We start from the raw sequence: 20,105 nt of genomic DNA, 5'->3' as shown, positions 1-20,105 counted from the left end.
AAAAAAAGAAAAGAAAAGAAAATACTCCCCTTGGCCATCTGGTGACTATAATGATATTCAACAATGAGTTATGTAGCACTTTCTCTAGTATGAGTTCATGAACTTAATTGTTGAAACTTATATATATAATTATATATGTCTCATAATCTACTTATATCTAATTATGTCTAATAATATAATTATATTATGTCTCATAATCAGTTAGTAGACGTTGAATCTGGCAAGATGAGTTTCTTCTGCTACATGTAGAAATATCCCCTACTAAATATTAACTGTAGGTTTATAACATGATGCACTAGTGTGTGACTTTAGGGAGAATTGATACCACAATTTAAAAGGTTACACAATTTCTAAGTATCTTAGACTTCAGGATACACAGAAAATCAATCTCTTATTTGGTCTTTCATTAAGGTCATTGGTATTAACTGCTGATGCTAAATCTGGATCCACAGAGTTTACTTTTAACTGCAGTGATTCTGTTTCAGGTGAATGCTTCTGCCCTTGTCATCTTGCATTGCCTTCTTTCATAAATAGTTTTCATTTACTTTTATAACACCATAGTTAATTTAGTTAACTCACTCTATGTGATATTTGGGGAAAACTTGAATTTGGTTCATTAAATATTTTTTAAAATCTGTGTCATTGCAGATGGTGCCTGTGGCTCAAAGAAGTAGGGTGCTGGCCCCATATGCCAGAGGTGGCGGGTTCAAACCCAACCCCGGCCAAAAAAAAAACTGCAAAAGAAAAAAAAATTATGTCATTGCTAGAAAAAGTGAGACACAATAATGTGGGGGTAGTTTAGACTAGGGAAGTCTCCAGCAACTGTGATGGGACCCTGTGCATGTTAGAGCTGAGAGCTGACTCAGGTGGGCCTAGATGTCATAATAGTAGGTCAAGAGTGCAAGAGATAAAATTAATCCTTTAACCATGAAAAGACATTAAGGGGTATAGAAAGGTGGTGAATAGAACAGACTAATTCAGGTATCCTAAACTATGGCCCGCGGGCCACATGCGGCCAGCCAAGGATATTTATCCGGGCCTGCTGGGTGTTTTTGCCGCCACTGCCTGTCCTGCTTAGCAGCTGGCTCGTCCCGGGGCCCACAGTCCAGCCCTCCAATGGTCTGAGGGACAGTAAACTGGCCCCCTGTTTAAAAAGTTTGAGGACCCCTGGAGATGGTACGGTGTGAACTAGTGAAGGAGGGTTTGAGAAAAAATTCTTCCAGACAAAGATTAGGATAAAAAGAAGTGTATCTGCAGGTGGCGCCTGTGGCTCAGTGAGTAGAGCGCTGGCCCCATATACTGAGGGTGGTGGGTTCTAACCCGGCCTGGCAAATCTGCAACCACAACAAAAAAATAGCTGGGCATTTATAGCCCCAGTTACTTGGGAGGCTGAGGCAAGAGAATCGCCTAAGCCTAAGAGCTGGAGGTTGCTGTGAGCTGTGACGCCATGGCACTCTACCAAGGGTGACAAAGTGAGACTCTTTCTCTAAAAAAAAAAAAAAAAAGAAAAAAGAAGTATATTTACTCTTTCCCGAGTAGAAAAAGGACCAGCATGAAGATGGGAAATGGAAGAATATGTCGGCCTGGAAAGCCAACCATTCAGGCTTTTATCCAAGAGCTGCAAACTAACGGGGTACAGTGAGAAACTCTGGCACCTGCTCCCCTCTTTCCTTCTTAGCAGCATGCTGATAACGGGACCAGTGGCAGGATGTTAGTGTCCAAGATTTGGCTCCTCTGCCTTGCCTTGGAGACAGGCCTTGTCACTGGAGATGTGACTCTGCCCTCAAGGTATGGCCGATGCCGGCAGCTCACACCCGTGCTTTTCACTTAGGGACTCTAAAAAAAGCAAATTCTCAAAAGCAATTTTAAAAAAGAACGATTTACATCTCTTTTCTGTCTGTTCACCTCTTTTTAGATATTGAAATAAACAGAGCCCCCGTGGGTGTCTGTTAGCAAGAGAGTTCATAGGGTTGATCTTTAGCCATTATTGGGGAAATTATAGGATTGCGTATTTTCCTGTTATTTTTTGCAAGACCACCTTTCACTGCCTCCTGTCTCTGATTAAAATTAAAATTTCTATTTAAAATATGAATTCAGAAAACTGGCTGTTATGGACAGAGGATTCTCCTGAACCTGCTTCCTGCTCACCTATGAGTGGAGCAATGTCCCTACCTGACCAAGTTCATTTGGGTCCTTTAGGGGAAGGGATAGAAAACAGATGGTCTTAAAAGCTAGGTTAGATGTGGGATGGTGGGATGGGGGTTTCTGTGGAGAGGACTAGCTAGGGCCTAAATTCGGTTTTGAGTCAATGTTGTCAGAGAGTGGAGAATTCAGGGTCCGAAAACGAGAGATAAAACCCAGGACTTAGTGTCCCCAAAGGGGCACTAACTGGGGAAACCAAAGCCACACTTGAAATCTAAAATCCCACCAGTCATATATGCCAGAGGTTCCCTGGTCAGGAGGTGTATTAGCCCTCTTTAGAATGTCGGTTTATACTTTCTGTGCCTGGTTAACAAAGAAACAGCAATCTTCTCCCAGCATGGCACCTGTATCTCTTTGACTGGCAGTTAAGAGATCAATTGCTCTCCTATTCTGAAGACAGCTCCTGCAGGGAGTTCATTTGTTGTAATATAGCAATTTGTTTGGCTGATTCTTAGGCAGTTGGCTTATTAATAAAGACAGTTGTGCTGAAAAAATTGAATTAAGTAAACTAGTGGTGCCAGCAGTAAGTCCAGCTAAAATGCTTCAATAATTGCAAGGGTGGCCGAGGCTACACACTGGGTAGGTAGTACAAGGAGTAAATGGGAAGAGGCACAGTCTCATTGGCAAGAGTGAGGTTAGGAAGTGGATACTCCAGAGGACAAGCTCCCGCTCCCATCCCCATCTGTGTCTCCCATCTTGGCTGGGAGGCATAGATAAGCACTTGATCCACAGAGAAAATAAATTCATTTGGGGGTATATATTGAAATAAAGCCTTGTAAAGTGTTCTCTAAAGTACTCTATGCTTTCATAAGTTGGAGCTAAAGTCATCCTAGCCAATGGAAGTGTGCATATGGTGCATTCAGGAATAGTGATGTAATTATATGCCCCATTGGAAGAAGGAATAGTAAGGTTCCATCCTATTTGTGTGCCTGAGGAGGTGTTAGTTTTCAACATTCCTGGCAGTTGGACCCCAAAATTATGTCCCTTAAAGGGACATGATTGGGGAGGAGGGGGCAAATGGTATTTTCTGAGCAGCTTGTTTGTGTCCAGTTGGGTAACCTTGGGTTTTGGAAGTGTATGCCATGAAAAGGGATTCATGAAGGTATTATGACCCAGATGTGGCTACTATAACTGGAAAGTGTCATTCAAGCCTGGAAGCTGTCAGAGAACTTTCCACCAAAAGTCCTGGGTGAGATGAACTAATTAGACACAGGGGAGCTCACTGTACTGTACGGGTGAAACTGTAGTGACTATCGTTCTCTGGAGATTAAGGTGAGCTCTATTGTTCAGACAGCTTATAAGGAGCCGGTCTATTTAGAGTCAGATACTGGGAGCATATTCCACCCCACCACCCCAGGCCACCAGAGTAGGAGGGGATTACACAGGACTCCAGCTGACTTGATTCACCAGGTGAGGTGAGGTAATAATGGCAACAAGTCCCTTTTGGGGAGAAATATTGACATATAGCCAACAATTTCCATGGGTTTCAGAAAAGTCAACAGTTTTGAGATGTTGAAGGCCCTCTTGGACTGTAGACAATTAGGATATTGTATAATGCCATGGTGGGTGGGAGGGAGTGTGGTTCCCCAGCATGGGCAAAAGGGACATAGAATTGGCACGTGAGTTCCATGAGTTCCATAGAAGTATAAGAATAGCACCATGTCCTGTATACATATACCACAGCATATTAAAGTTCACGGTGTTGAAGCTTCTGTCAAGGGATTCAGAGTCCAGTGTCCACGATCAGCTGGCAGGGATAAGCCGATGGACTCTCAGGGAGTTTGCCATGCATGGGAGCAGGCTCTGGAGGGATAGTAATTTTGAACTGTGGATGTAGATCTAGGACAGAATTCCTAGATGTTTAGCTGGAATGTGTGTGTGTAGTGAGGACTTGAAATGGACCTTTCCACAAGGGTTGTGGGTTGCAAGAGGCCCTTTTATCTTGGAGTATCTTTAAGGAAAATCCAATCTCCAGGCTACAAAAGTTGCGGTTTATTGAAATTAAAAGGTTGAGGTTGAGGAAGATGTATATTTGCATATCCTCTAAGAAGTGGTCTAGTCAACTCCTCTGCTGGGAATAAGTGAGAAAGAGGCCAAGAGGAGGAATGCCCAGGAGTTCAAAGGTACTAACAAAGGCGCCCTAGGAGAGAGGAGTCTGAAAAGAACATAAGAGAAGAGAAGTAGCAAGCTTTGGAGTACCTCTAAGGGAAGTTTTGTAAGCTGCTGTTTAAGAGTGTAGGAGAGCCTTTTCTATCTTCCCAGAGGATTGGGGGTTATAGGCTGAGTGTAGCTCATAAGTGATACTAGGGGCTCTGGGACCTAGTGAATAATTTGAGATGTAAAAGCAGGACCATTACCACTTTGTGGAAAAGACGGGAGCCCAAAGCAAGGAATTATTTCTTGGAGAAGAACGTAAGGCTCATTCTGTTTTAGCACGGAAAGCTTCTAACCAATGCGATAACTATCTGTCAGAGTTTAAAGGTATTTATATCCCTCGTGTGGAGGTGTATGTGTAAAGTGTAACTGCCGATCTTGTCTAGATCTTGTCTAGGGAGAGACCTCTGAATTGATGAGTAGGAAGAGAAGGAGTGGCCTTAGGTGGCACTGAGGACTGCTTGTCACCAAAATAGAACAGTTCTTAGCAATTTATTTTAATTTTCCTTTTAAATTCTGACAAATGAAGGAGTGAGGACTGGAGCGTTTTCAAAGGTTGATTCCCTGTGTGAATTAAGCTGTGGATGTGGTAGAGGGTAGAGTTTTCTCTTACTAATAAGTGGCAGAATTCTAGTCTAATTCCGAAGTCATACTCTAAAGACAAATGCTCTTTGAAATGCTATGTCAATGCTATGCTAACTATTTGATTTTGCTTTCCATGAAAAATGACTGACTATTCACTTTGCCAATATGGAAGTACATTTAAAAATTCAATTCTCTGTTGCAGATAAAGGAAGACCTAGGTCTAAAAAAATACCAGAAGGTAGACGAGGGAAACGGTATTCATACAAATTACCTCAAGAATACAACATAGAGACTGTAGTGGTCGCAGACCCAGCAATGGTTTCCTATCATGGAGCAGATGCAGCCAGGAGATTCATTCTAACCATCCTAAATATGGTAGGCAAACTTTAAAGTGCACTTGGAATTTTTTCAAGAAAACTCTAAAGAAGAAATGTGTGAGTATTTATAATGAAGCTCTTTAAAAATTAACTTGTTACTATTTCTTTTTTGCCAAATAGGCTTTAGGTATACGGAATTGCTTCATCTCAAAAGTCCTATCAAAACAATGATTTATTAATACATCTCCTAGTAAATGAAGCACCCTTATTGTTAATTTTGATGTGGAAAAACTTTTTTCTGTCCTTTTTTGTGCCCTTCTTATCCTTCTCTTTTTAAAAAAGCCATTGCTGAAATTAGCAGAAATGGTATATTTACTCATATGCATGGCCCCACTCAGAGGACTATAGATTAATTACAAGGTGATATAAAATGTCTGTTGGTAATCCACTGAGCTCTTATATAGGTATACGACATTGATATTAGATCTAATTATAGATGGTAATAATAGTTAACTATTAATAATAAAAATAGCTAATAGTTAACACTAAAATTGTAATCAGCTGAGTCACAGGTGGGTAACTTATTTCTGAGAGGCTGGGTGCGTTTGGTCATGCCTATAATCCCAGCCACTCTGGGAGGCTGAGCTGGGTGGATTGCTTGGGATCACGAGTTCAAGACCAGCCTGAGCAAGTGAGACTTTGTCTCTAAGAAATAGCTGGTTGTTGTGGTGGGTGCCTATAGTCCCAGCTACTTAGGAGGCTGAGGTAAGAGGATCTCTTGAGCCCAAGAGTCTGAGGTTGCTGTGAGTTATGATGGCACAGCATTCTACTGGGGGCAAGAAAGTGAAACTCTGTCTCAAAAAAAAAAAAAAAAGATTTTTGGAGTGTGAACCAGTTTATATCTAGCATCTTAGGGATGCCTACTGCCAAATTAATTCTTTGTCTTCATTGTATGCTCTGATAGGCAAATTCCTTCAAGGAAAAATCAAGTTAGAGTGAAGAGTGGTTCTTAGAAGAGAATAAACAGAAACAAAAGGCAAATGTCCATTTACAATTTTAGCTACCATTTAAGGCAGAGTAAGAACCACTGATGTGAAAGCAAATATATCCCCCTTTTTACTGGTATTGCTATCAGTTGGCTGTCTTTCCAGTGGACAGAATTTTTTTTACACATTAGGCATTTTTGTTCCTTTTCAGCCATCTCCAGAGTACTCCATCGGCATTCGGCATAGGGTAGCCTAACGACGTCAGTCTCCTTCAGGTAGTAACATCTCTGACAGAATAAGTTTGCTGTGCCTGTTATATATTTTGAATACAACTTAAATTAATATTAAGATTTTTTTTTTAAATCAGGGTGCCACATTAAAAAATCACCTTCCTTCCCCTCCCTCTCCTCCCCTTTTTAAAATAAGATTTCTCAACTAAATGGAGACTTCTCCCATGTCTGGGCCTTAAGAAAAATTAAGATGTTTTTCAGTTTCATTTTAGGATTTTCATTTTTATTTGTTTTTAGGTTTTTAACCTTTTCCAACACAAGAGTCTTGGTGTGCAGGTCAATCTTCGTGTGATAAAGCTTATTCTCCTCCATGAAACTCCAGTAAGAAAGTCTTGAGTTTTTTATTCAATTAAGTGGGTGAGAAATTGTCTTCAGAAACTTTTAAATAAATGGAATATTAAGAATGTACTTTTTTATTAACTTAAAAACTCAGAAGTATTCACTGAATTACTTAAAGTATACATAAAACTGGCCTTTAGTTTTGCTTAATACCTCAATTTTATTTGAAAAATGGAATGTTTTTAGTTTCCAGGGATCCTGACAATAAACCTTAACTTTCCAAGATGCAATTTTAAAAAGTCATGTAAATGTCATTTAATTCTCTTGTTTAAATGTCTACTCCTAAAACCTTTTCTTATCTGTAATTTCCTTTAACGTAGAATGGACATAGCATCATTTTAGCATGGTGCTTAACTGCTACAGAACCTTTGTTCTTAAATGGTAGCAATAATGACTCAAGCATAGAAGTTCCACATTCTTAATGTTCCACGGCACCTCTTTCCTTTCGCAGAATAGCATTAAACAGATTCTGTAATTATTGCACCTTCACAGAGTTTTAAGATTTTTAGCTCAGACTAAATTAATCCTGAATATCTTCCAGGTTCTAATTAATGTTATGGTCAGCAGTCTGCTTTAGTAATTCAAGAAGTTCCCTTAGCTTTTAGTTTTTTGTACGTCTACGAGTAATTTGCCTTGAAATGAAATATCTTTGTTGGCAGGCAGATCTCTATATTGGGCACCATGGAGAGAAAATGCTAGAGAGTTTTTGTAAGTGGCAACATGAAGAATTTGGCAAAAAGAATGATATACATTTAGAGATGTCAACAAGCTGGGGGGACGACATGACTTCAGTGGATGCAGCTATACTCATAACAAGGTACGTTTTCCAAAGCCAATTAAATGGGGTCTCTAATTCAATGACCACGCTGTTAATCCCATTAAGCTCTTGATATAATTCCTTTATTCCAGATTTTGTGTTCTGAAAAATGTTTGGTGTAATGATGTTCTTCATCCCTCTTAATTCATAGTAACTGACTCTGAACAGTCATTGGGTGGCATACTGAAAAGAAATATTTAGTTAGTTAATTTAAAATAAAAATTTATTTATGTTTGAAGTCAAAGGCATAGCCACTGATGATAAGTTAAAACTATGGTAAATTTTGGTGAAATTTCAACATTATCAAGCCACACTGTGTTTTTCACTCATCACAAAATAAAGTAACCTAAATGTTAAATTATTTGTTAAATATAACTATACTGAACACATAAATTATATTTAACATATGTTTAGCATGGTAAATGTATGTTATATTTAACATATAATTTATGTTAAATTCAGCTGTTGACAATCTTTCTGGTTCCATCTGAGAAGACAGTTTCACTTAAGCCTCTAATTAATTTTGAGTTACATTGGGAATGTACTACTTACAAATATTTATAGTACAACATTAAGTGTGATATATAAATATAAGAAAGTGAGTAGAGAGCAACAGTATACTCCATATGAATACTCTAAGTTAATAATTATCTATGAATTTGTCTTGCTTAGAGATGAGAAAAATGAATGATAATTCATTGCACTAGCAATTTAATTTTTGTCATTAAAAGTGTTATCATTTCACGTCACAAAAAGCACAGATACTTAACCGTGATTATGTGAAATTAATTTATTAACTACATGATAGCTTCTTGTTAAAGAATCATCCAAAACAACCCTGATTATAAATAATTCATGAAGTTGAAAAATTCTCCATGCAAGTACACAACTAGATTTCTATTTTCAGCTGTGTAGGGATAACTGGTGGCGGACTTCTGCAATAAACAATCATAAAATTAGAAAATATAAGGCAAACTGCTTTTACTCATTGTAGCGTGAGCAGTGCAGGGCTGTAATCCCTGAAAGAAGAAAAATTGTTTAGGCAAGACTTATAGTTAACTCAGCGTCCCACCTGGAGAATATTTCTTGAGCAGGGCAGCAAGTTGGAACCTGGGGAAAGCACAGAGGTCCTGCTACATACACCAGACATGCAAGTCCTGTGTGGAAAGGTGCCGGGAAGTATACACGCAGATCTCTTAGAGAGCTTGGCAACAGCTGTCTGAACATATGCAGATAGAAACTGCCCCAAATTTACTAGAGCGTCACTGCTGTGGAGTTCAAATTTTAATAGAGTATTAGGAATGAAGCGAATTCAAGTGACTGGAGTGGAGCAGCTTTGTGATAGCTTGTCATCATTCTTAACATTTATTTAGGAGATAAAATGGAAAGCCAGCGTCTTCGTATAAGAATCATAATGCAGAGAAATGCCTGCACTTGACCTTACTAACAAAGTTAAAACCACTCTCTAGCAAGATTTTTAGGGGAGACAGAGTTTGGAGGTTGAGCCCTACCAATTTAGAAGAGCTTGGGAATTATCTTGGGTTTTGTATAGATCCTCCCCACTAAAGAATTGATTCAAATTTACCCAAGTGCAAGGTGACAAGCCGATAATTCAACTGCCTTATAGATATGCTTCAGAGGAAGATAGAAGAAGCCTGAGTCTCTAAAATGTAGCATCCACGATGTCTAGAGAATAAAAAAAATTAGTCAAGCAAAGGAACTTGAAAATGTGGTCCATGGTCAAGGAAAAGTAGTTAATAGAGAATGTCCTGAGATAGTCCAGATGCTGGTTATAACTAGAGTGTCAGAAAAGAATCACTATGGGTAAAATATATATATGGCAAAAAATTCCCTAATGGCAAATAATGGCAAGAAATTCCCAGATTTGATGACCACAGCATATATAGCTCTAGGAACATCATAGAAAATTGCTGAAAACCAAAAGTAATTTTTTTTTTCAATCACCCAGAGGAAGGAAATACATTACACAGGGGAAAAAGTTCAGATCTATAACCTACTTCACATTAGAAAAATAAGTTCAAGATACAATGAAACAACATTTCTAATCATACAGAGAAAAAGAAAATATATCAGCCAAAAATACTGAATTCTTAGAGGTTCTGTCTTAATCTCTGAAACTATAGCTCACGCTATACTTAATGGTCAAAACTGAATGTTTTTTTTTTCCATAAGACTGACAGCCAGACAAGGATGTCCCTTTATAATTCAATATTGTATTAAAAATCATAGTGAATACAATAAAGAAGGAAAAAAAGGGGGGAAAGATATGACTCTTGGGAAGAAAGAAGAAAAGCTATCACTGTTCATAGCTGATGTGGCAAAGAAATTTCTAGGAAATATGCCAAAAATTGCTAGAATTTACAACTGGAGTTGTAAGGCTACAGAATATAAATTTATAAAAATTTACAAAAATCAGTTATATTTATATGTATTAAAAATAAACAACTGAAAAAAAGTTATAGAAATTTTTAAAACTATGATAGACTTGAGAAATATGTTACCAAAGTATGTGGAAAGCTTCTGAAACAAAAACCACACAACCCTGCTGATAGAAATTAAAGCTCGACATAAGGTTCATATATCCGAAAACTAAATATTATTAAGATGTTCATTTTTCCCAAATTAATTTATAGATTCTACATGATCCTTATGAAAATCTCTGTGGGTCTTTTTTATAATAGAAATTGACAAGCAAATTTCAGTATTTATTTGGAAACGCAGAGGGTCTAGAAGACTCAAAACAGTTTTGAAAAAAGATGAACAAATTTGGTGGAACGACACAGTCTGATTTCAAACCTAACTCTGAAGATTAGGAAATGAAGACGGTGTTGGCCAAAATTCATACAAATCCATAAAGCAGAATAAAGACTCTGGAAATGAATACACACACACACACATATTCAATGGATTTTTAATTAAGCCACTAGTATAATTCAATGGTGAAATGATTCACAAAATGAAACTAGAATACATGGACATCTATTTGAAAAATAAATGTCAATCCACTTAACGTCTTGTGTAATGTTAATTCAGAATGAATCAGAGACTTGAACATGAAAGCTACAATTCGATTTTAGTAAAAAACAGAATAAAATCTTCATGAATGAGAGGACAGTATTTTTTAGATAGGATATAAACAGACCTAATCAAACACATTCCCAATAATCATCTGATACTTTTCGAAATGAAAATTATTTGCTGCTCAAAAACCATTCTGAAGATGAAAAAACAAGCCCCAGAATTTGAGAAAATAGTTGCTATTCGTGTATCTAAGAAAGAATTTGTATCCAGAATGTACAAAATTACTCTGCGATGTCATATGTGGCCTGGTGTGAGGGAAGGGAAACTGACAGAGGCAAGAGGCACATGGCAGCTTCCTGTGGCCATGGAAGTATCGCCTATCTTGCTGTGAATTCCTGGGGTTATATGTTTGTCATAATTTACCAAGGCCCTCATTGGAACTCTGGATATCTTATGTAAATCTGATCACAATACGTTTGGATAAAAGCAAGAACAACTGTAAACTGAAGCTGGTAGAGAGAATAGAAGGATGACCTGGCCATGTGCTTTGAGGTGAGTCTGAGTCAGACATCCAGCATGCTGAGTCTCTTAAAGTGTCAGATTTTGGAAAATATTGCTTGTGTGACTAAGAGGATGAACATTACAATTTAATTAATAATTTTTATTTTTCTCTGATTGTACATATAACATATTTATTATGGAAATTTGATAAGTACATGAATAAGGATAAAAGTCTAGAATTCCACTACCTAGGAAGAATTACAGTTAAAAATTTTAAGCATATTTTATTTTATTCTATTTTATTTTCTATCTATTAATGTAACTAAATGCTTATATTTATAAAACCAGGATCATGGTCTGTATGCAAGTTTTGTATTTTTACCCAACAAGGTCTTGGCATTAATTTCATTCCATTTATTGTATCCAATATCATTTATGTCCTCAAAAATTTTTAAAAAGCTTAATAATTTCCTACCTCTAATTTTTTTTATGTTACAAAATTTCAAAGCTAGCATTCTGAAGTGATCACTCTTGATCATTCCTTCCTTGTTGCTAGCCTCCTTAACTATGTAACACAGTTATTCTTCTCAAAAATGGGAAAAAAAGAGTAGTGTGGTATATTTTATACGTACAAACAACATAAAGAGTAATAGAATTAACAGCTGCCTGTTTACCCCTCTTTTAGGAAACTAAATGTGATCTATGGACTTGAGATAATCCACATTTTCCCTTAAAAATCTATTCCAAGCATGGAATAGATTTATTCTTAAATATTTCTCTAAGAAATGTGGCACAATACTATTTTATTTCCCAAGTAATGCTTATTCTCATAATAAAAAATTAAATATAACTTTAAACATGTTCTACAAATATAAACATATTCTTATGATAAAAGTTAAAGAAACACCTTAGTATTTGTAGTAAATTAACTTTTACCCAATTTCGCATCCCACTCTCTAGCCCTAAGGGGACCCATGCCAGGACTTAGTGTGTGTGTGGAGAGCACCATTGTGTGTTACACAGAATAACATAGTTACACATAGTTTTCTTTGTGTTTTCACTTTATAGTGTTTTGCAAGTCTTTCCATGTCACTCATTGTGGGAAGCAGAATAATGTCCTTCTAAAAATATGCATGCTCTCATCCCTATACTCCTCCTAAATATGTTACTTTACATGGCAGAGGGGCTTTGCGGATGGGATTAAATTAAGGATCTTGAGATAGGGAGATTATCCTGGAATCCAGTGTAATCACAAGAATCCTAAGATATGGGAGAGAGATTCAGAAGTTCACTTTAAACCTGGCTTTGAAGACAAAGGAAGGGGCCGCAATCCAAACAATGCGAGCACCACCTTTTAGAAACCGGAGAAAATCAAGAAAACAGATTAAACAGTAAAGCCTTCAGAGGGAATGCAGGGTGGTGACACATTTATTTTAGTCAGAGAGACCTATACTTGATTTCTGACTTGTAAAAGTGTAAGATAATAAGTTAATGTTGTTTTAAGCCCCTTAGATTGTGGTAATTTGCCGTAGCAGCAGTGGGAATCTGATGTGCTCATGTTGGTCTAAAATCATTTGGGAGGAAGAGTATTCTATTTATTGCATAAAAGTATCCTATAAATGTGTTTAATTACTTACTTCTCTATTTATGGAGCTTTCTTTTTTATTTTTTATTTTTTTTTGCTCTTAGAGAAAAATGTCCTATAAATATTTTTATAGATGTTTGTAAGTGTGTGTTAGTATTTGGGGTAGATTAAAAGTACCTGCTCTGTCAAAGGGTATACATATAAAAATATTGGTAGATATTGACAAATATTCTCCTTTTACTTACTCTGAGACAAGACCTTCTTTCTATTTCTTCTTCCAGGGCCATAACAAGTAAAAATAAGTCCACTAAAGGGAATATTTTATTCTTACGCAGCCTACCTTCATTTGATCTGTAAGGACTTGAATAAGTATTTGTGTAATTAAGGAAAAAGTGTCCCTTTTTAGTCAATGTAAATATAAAGGTGATCAGGCCTTTAACTTCACGGAAACTGAGAAAAGCGAAATGCAACAAACAAAAAAAGTATCGATCTCCATCAATTCTATGTTCTTGTCCATATTTGACAGGTCAAACTCAAAAGCAGGCCAAATTTCTCGTAAATTCTCATTTTCAATAATTACTAAATGTTGTATGTTATGTGAGCACATTGATAGAAATTTTAGCACAGAGAGTAATTTTTGTCTTAGCTAAAATACACAGTGTTCTTATAAATCGAGACCTAACTGAGGTAATACATTCGTCCAGTTATTCCTTCAGTACAATGAAGTAAATAGTTTAAAGCTGACCTGTTAGTGCTTGTGGGCTCAGAGTAACAAAAACAGGAGACAGTGGGCGGTGCCTGTGGCTGAAAAGAGTAGGGAGGCGACCCCATATACGAGAGGTGGTGAGTTCAAACCCAGCCCTGGCCAAAAACTGCAACAAAACAAAACAAACCAAACCACGAGACATGAACACTTTATAATTTCTTAGGGTAATTTTCACATTTCTCATTTAAATCACAGAGAAGGCATCAGTCTATGTCCCTTGAAAGGACTCTTTAATTAAAAATTCAATTTTATTAATGATGGTTTTACCTTTCATGTTTATCAGAATGCTTTTGATTTATGTATAATACTTCTGCAAGTTAGTTTGAAACTAATGCTATTGGCAAGTAGAATAGAAATTGCAGAAATATCTTGATTTAATACAAATCACAGAATAATTTTTGAATGAATCATTTATAGGTATATTCCAGGGCACTATAAAACTCTGCAGTGAGGCTTATTCTCAGATGCATCTTCATTCTTGGAAATTAAAGGCTATATTTTATTTTTTTCAATATAAATCAGAACTTAAGCAGAATTTATTGGCCTTCCCAGTTGCCAAAGTCTAACACTATCATTTCCATAAACTCACATAATGAAACTCTGTGATGCAAACATCAGGCGCTCGGAATCCACATGAGCCAAAAATGAGAGAATTTGAATCCACATGGTCACTGGTCTAGGCAGCAAACAGATCTCTATCCCCCACCCCACTTAGAACTTTGAATATTTAGAAATTAGAAGTGCACTATTTTGATCTTCTGGAAAGAAGCTCATTATTGAAGAATTGAAAATTAAGAATTATAGTCTGAATTGAGGTTTATAAATACTGCTGACATTTTAGTCCTCAATTTTAGTGAGAGGTACTTGTAGCTCTTTATAGTAAAAGAACTTGCATTTTTTTTTTTTAAGCAATGTGCTCTATCCCTTTGTTTAGTAAGTGAACAGAAATTGGCTTTGTGACGGACTTTAAGTGCCCTTGACAATAAGCAGTGCATTTGTCATAGCTTTATCATGTTGTTTGGTTACAGATGAAGTCCCTTGTTTCACATTATGTAAATCAAATAGTCATGTTGTAGCATCATGCATCATGATATGATGTATTTGTATTCAGAAGACTCACATAAAATCCCTTTCCTCCTACATCTGAATACACTTTACACTTGGTGAGTCTTGGCCCTAAGGTGAAGATTTGATTTTATGTGGTTCTTTAATTTTCTGAATTGCCATATTATTAAATATCATCTGTTTGGGGTGTTTCTTTCTCCATCTGCTTGCTGGCAAAAGCAGTTGAAAAGTAGGGCTATCCATCATGTAATTCAGTCCCTAAATTTCTTTCTCCCTGATCCTGGGGCCCTAATTCACACGACAGAGGTGATGTGTGTCATCCTTTTTGTACCTTCAAGATAGAAACCTGGGTTATTTATCTTGTGTCCTTCCCCTTAGCTGATGCTTGGCATAGGAGAGGCACTTAATGAATCCCAACACACCCAGTTGTATTGGTTAGATTGTGCACTACACAACAGTAAAGGGAACCATTCACATTGTTGTGGACGTCAATGTGCCCCTAGAATTATGCAGTGTGCAACCTATACAACCAGGTGTGGTGTCCCTGTGAAAATTTTGATTTCTATAGTTTCCTATGCATAGATATGCTAAATCATTTTGTCATTTACTGATAATAAAAATGCTAGAAAGCTCTTTCCATTCCTCTTCATAGTTGTATTCAGAATCTGAATACATTATACCACCAGTGGAATAGACTTTACTTTGTCATTGACATTGACTTTTAGACACAGAGACCAACTTTGTCTAAGTTGACTCTTTTGGTTTATTGTGGAAAGTGAGGAAACTTCTGTGTGGTTCTCCAAATCAAAGGAAGATATGAAGAACCAGACTTTCGGAAGGACAGTGAAGAGGGAAGCTCTAGGAATCTCATCCACTGGGATGAGAAACACCCCAAACATAATAATATGGCAATGCAGAAAATTAATAGCCTTGAATGATTCAGAGCTATTTATACTTTTTTAACTATATTACCTACTTTGAAGCCTCTAAAAAGTGGGCTTAGTCTGGGGGAGGCAAATTCTATGGATGGAAGTTGATGACTAGAATACTCTAACCAGAAAATATAATGGAAAAGAAGGTGGTATCCCATTGGAGAGATGCCAGGGGTGGGGTGGGGGACAGGGGGTGGTGTAGGATTTACCTCAGTTGGGATTATCAAGTGTCAAGGAGTCACTCGACTTTTATGAAACTCCCCGTTATAGCCCTGGTAATAAATCTTGTGATAGAAAGCAGTCTTGTTTTGAACAGACTTTACAAGGTTTCCAGTTTCGTATCTTGTATATTGAAGGGGATACTGGCAGATTTACCTTGGAAGAATTTCAGGGTAGGGTAGCTACATTGGTTACATTTTAAAGGATACAATTTCAATGTGTCTTCCCTCATTTATTTAGAGTTTTCCCTATAATTTTGGCACACATTTTCAAAAACATCTTTTTCTTTATTACAACAAAAGGAGTTTAGAAACATGTGTTAAAACTTCCAACGCTGATGACAGTCTAACTAAGCACATCAAAATTTCTTTGTTTTTATTTTTACTACTTAATTTTAATAAGAAAAAATTATCTACTTTGCAATGTTCACTCTGTTGGAACAATAGACTTTTAAGGGATATAAAAACAATTTTGATAAGATTATATCTTCTGCATATAAAATAAGTGAATTTTTCTTTTTTTGAGACAATTGCTCTAGGTAGAGTGCTATGGAGTCATAGCTCACAGCAACCTCAAACTCTTGGGCTCAGGGGATCCTCTTGCCTCAGACTCCCAAGTAGTTGGAACTGCAGACACCTGCCACAACATTTGGCTGTTTTTAGAGACATGGGTCTTGCTCTTGCTTAGGTTGGTCTCTAATTCCTGAGATCAAGCAGTCCACCCACCTTGGGGCCTCCCAGAATGCTAGGATTACAGGTGTGAACCACTGTGCTTGGCCAGCTATTTATTTTCTATTTTTAATAAAGATGGGGTCTCACTCTTGCTGAGGCTGATCTCCAGCTCCTGAGCTGAAGCAATCCACCCACTTCAGCCTCCCAGAGTGCTAGTTTCATAAGTGTAAGACACTGGGCCCCACCAAAAGAAGTGAAGATCAACACATCATGTGGCAACAGCCAATGTTCAAGAATCAAGAATAGATTAAGTATATAGATTTATCAGAATAAAAAATGACAGTGTCTTTGAGTAAAACATTACAATTTGTACAAACTAATGAAAACATTCTTATTGTTTGGAAATACATAGGAATGAGTAGAGCGCACGGTATAACACTGCATTGTGTCTACTGGGTTTGGGGAATGATCCACTGCCTTGCCAGTCTGATGAGAAGGCCTCGGCAGTGGGCAAATGGGCCCTTTCACTGCAAAGGTATCTCTGGCATGCATTGTAAAGCAAATAGAGGCAGGGGAGGCATGGCCACTAAAACAAACCAAAGCCAAGTATTTGAGGGTAGAGTTAATTGAGTGAGGAAAGGAGGGCGGAAGGGTAAATACATAAGAGGGTCTGAATTTCTATCTTACTTAGGTCCTCATGAAATACTGCAGAAGTGTTCTCAGCTAGGAGACCCACAGGAATAATAAATCTTTCTGTGATTCTTTAGGAAGCAATTTTCATGTGAAAATTATCATACTTGAATTATTTTTGTTAGTTATGATTGCAGAATGATAGGTTTATTCCTAAATATTGGGTGTTTTTTAAGTGAATTAATTTTATAATAAGTTCATTTTCTGCCTTGTATTGAAAAGGTATTATTTATAGTTGTTTTATCTTCTCTATTTCAACTCTACCCTTCACTCTGTTACTCTGGTAACTGATTAGATTCTGTGTGTTTCCCAGAATTGTCTCTGTCAGAAATTTGCCAGCAGAAATAGAGAACAATTTTATTAATTAATTCTAGATATTATAATACTTCATACCCTAGCTCATTTATGCTCATGGCTAGCCATATATATATGGGGGTGTGTGTGTATATATACATATATATGTATATATATATTTTTTCTATCTTTAGCCTTATGGAAGAAACATAACAATATAATAGCAATCACTAATTTTAATAGTGACTAATGACTAACATAATCCTCCATTGTGGAAAGATATTTTTGAAAAAACAACAAATAGCAATTGAGCTCAACGTGAACATCTTATTGAGGCAGTTATGCAGCTTTTAAAGAGTTTGGTAAAAGTAACTGCATATGTAAAATGTAATAATAAAATAAGGCCTATGTGGCTTGTTTCTGTGCATATTAAAATCTAATGTTAACAATAAACAAATCTATCATTTTACTACACTTGGTTCCTATATGGTAGGTCACAGATTGAGTTCAGTTCTTTTAATTATGTGATAATCTGGCTGACGAGATGAAATCAGAAAATGTTCCCATTCTAGACACCTATAAACTGTAGAAAAGGTACAATAAACATCCTCTTGCATGCACAGATGCGCCAAAACCAAAGCAAGCTCTGGCGACAAAGAGTGACCATCTGAGGGAAAGTGGTGGCTTCCCTGAGGGGGTTTTTAGGACTAAAATTGTGTTCCTGGGTTTTAATGAGTCTGTACAAAGTGGAGAAGGGGAACTCATGTGGTTCATACAACTGGAACTCATAAATACTCAGACCTTTAATCAAAGTGTGATTCAGTAAAAGCTCTGCCAGAGAGTACAAGTTGTCAAAAAGGAAGCATTCTGTGTCCTCCATGACCCCAGGTTAGGAAAAAGATGGTCCCCCTGCATATGAATCTGATTCTAAAATAGAAGTACTTTGTGAACTCATAGGCAAACTTCTCTGGGGGGATTCTCTCTCAACTTACACCCCAGAAGGCAACCACAAATAAAGCACCACTGACTGAGTTCAGAATAGAATTTCAAAATGCACAATAGCAACGTGTAATTGGGAGAACCCAGAGGTGCAATAAAGAATAATAATAATTTTTTTAAAAAAATATTTAGGGAGATTATAAAATAAACATGTTCATATGATTAAAAACAACCAAAACTTCAAAACATGAGAATAGGATACTTTTGGAAAAAAGAATGTTGATTTGAAAATTGAGAAAAATACAAGTATGATACTAAAAAAGAAATATGATGCTTAAACTTAAAATCTTAATATCTGAGTTGAAGAATAGATTAGATACAGCTAAAAAGAGCATTAGTAAATTAGAGGATTAATCTGAGGGGTTCTCCCAGAAGGCTGCATAGAGTTTTTAAGAAATGAAAATACAAGAAGTACTTATTGGTTATAGACATTAACTGGAAGCACAGACATATTTCTAAAGGATTTTTGTAGCAGAAAAGAGTAGCGAGAATGTCAGTGGGATTAATCTAAATAGTTTAATTTTTTAGATTTTAGATTTAGTTTAGATTTAGGTTTAGTTTTAGATTTTTTAAATGTGTTCATGGATCTTCAAATTGAAAATATACCAAGAGCCAAAGAAGATAAAGAAAAACCAGATTGGTACCCAGACATATCTTGATGGGACTGTGGAACTATAAATACAAAAAGAAATATTAAAATTAACTAGAAACCAAATGCAAAAAAAAGGCCAAAATTTATGATCACAAAGTTCTAATCAATATTTGAGCACTAGCAGGAAATGAAATAATATCTTCAATGTGCTGAGAGTCAACCTAACATTGTATACTCAGCCCTTGTTCTATTATGAATAACTGAAAAATAATGAAAAGAAAGACAAAAAATAATAGAACAGTTTATTACTCATAAGCCGTAGGTCCTCACTGAAGGAGATATTGAAAGATGTACTTAAAGAAAAAGAACAATGAACTCTCAGGAAAGTAAAGCTATAAGCCATAACAGAGGAAAAAATTGCTAAATATATAGGCAAATTGCTAAATATGCAATGTTTTTTTGTTTGTTTGTTTTTGTTTTTGATACTCTGTTACCTGGGGTAGAGTGTTGTATTGTTGTCACAGCTCACAGCAACTTCAGACTCTCAAACTCTTGGGCTCAAGCAATCCTCTGGCCTCAGTCTTCAAGTAGCTGGGACAGCAGGCATATGTCACCACAACCAGCTAGTTTTTATATTTTTAGTATGGATGGGGTTTCAGTCTTTTTCAGGTTGATTTGGAACTCCTGGGTATAAGTAATCCATCTGCCTTGGCCTCCCAGGATTGCAGGTGTGAGCCACGATGCCCAGCCTGTAATGGCAGTGTTTTTTTTTTTTTTTGCAATTTTTGGCCTGGGCCAGGTTTGAACTCACCACCTCTGGTTTATGCGGCCTGGGGGTCCTGCTCCTTTGAGCCACAGGTGCCACCCGGTTTTTTTTTTTAACAAACAAAACAACACAAATGCAGTCTAACTTGAAATTTTAAAAGTCAATATGTAACTATAAAAGGACATATGGCTCGGCGCCTGTGGCTCAAGTGGCTAAGGCACCAGCCACATACACCCAAGGTGGCAGGTTCAAATCCAGCCCGGGCCCGCCAAACAACAATGACGGCTGCAACC

The 20,105-nt window shown here is 36.8% G+C and overlaps 1 protein-coding gene across 1 annotated transcript in view; it reads left to right on the top strand.

The window, feature by feature from the left end:
• ADAMTS19 (ADAM metallopeptidase with thrombospondin type 1 motif 19) overlaps window positions 1–20,105 on the top strand; it is a 208,781-nt gene that overhangs the window by 40,740 nt on the left and 147,936 nt on the right. The window contains exons 4-6 of the mRNA XM_003782335.3: window positions 5,144–5,316; window positions 6,772–6,855; window positions 7,533–7,690. Coding sequence (XP_003782383.3) covers window positions 5,144–5,316; window positions 6,772–6,855; window positions 7,533–7,690 — 415 coding nt within the window. The remainder of the gene's footprint in view (window positions 1–5,143; window positions 5,317–6,771; window positions 6,856–7,532; window positions 7,691–20,105) is intronic.

Source organism: Otolemur garnettii, unplaced genomic scaffold (assembly GCF_000181295.1).
Source record: "Otolemur garnettii isolate 467f Iridium unplaced genomic scaffold, OtoGar3 scaffold00003, whole genome shotgun sequence".
In the NCBI taxonomy this organism is placed as follows: Eukaryota; Metazoa; Chordata; class Mammalia; order Primates; family Galagidae; genus Otolemur; species Otolemur garnettii.
Note: the sequence above shows the minus strand (reverse complement) of the source record. Positions and strands in the feature narration are given on the sequence as shown.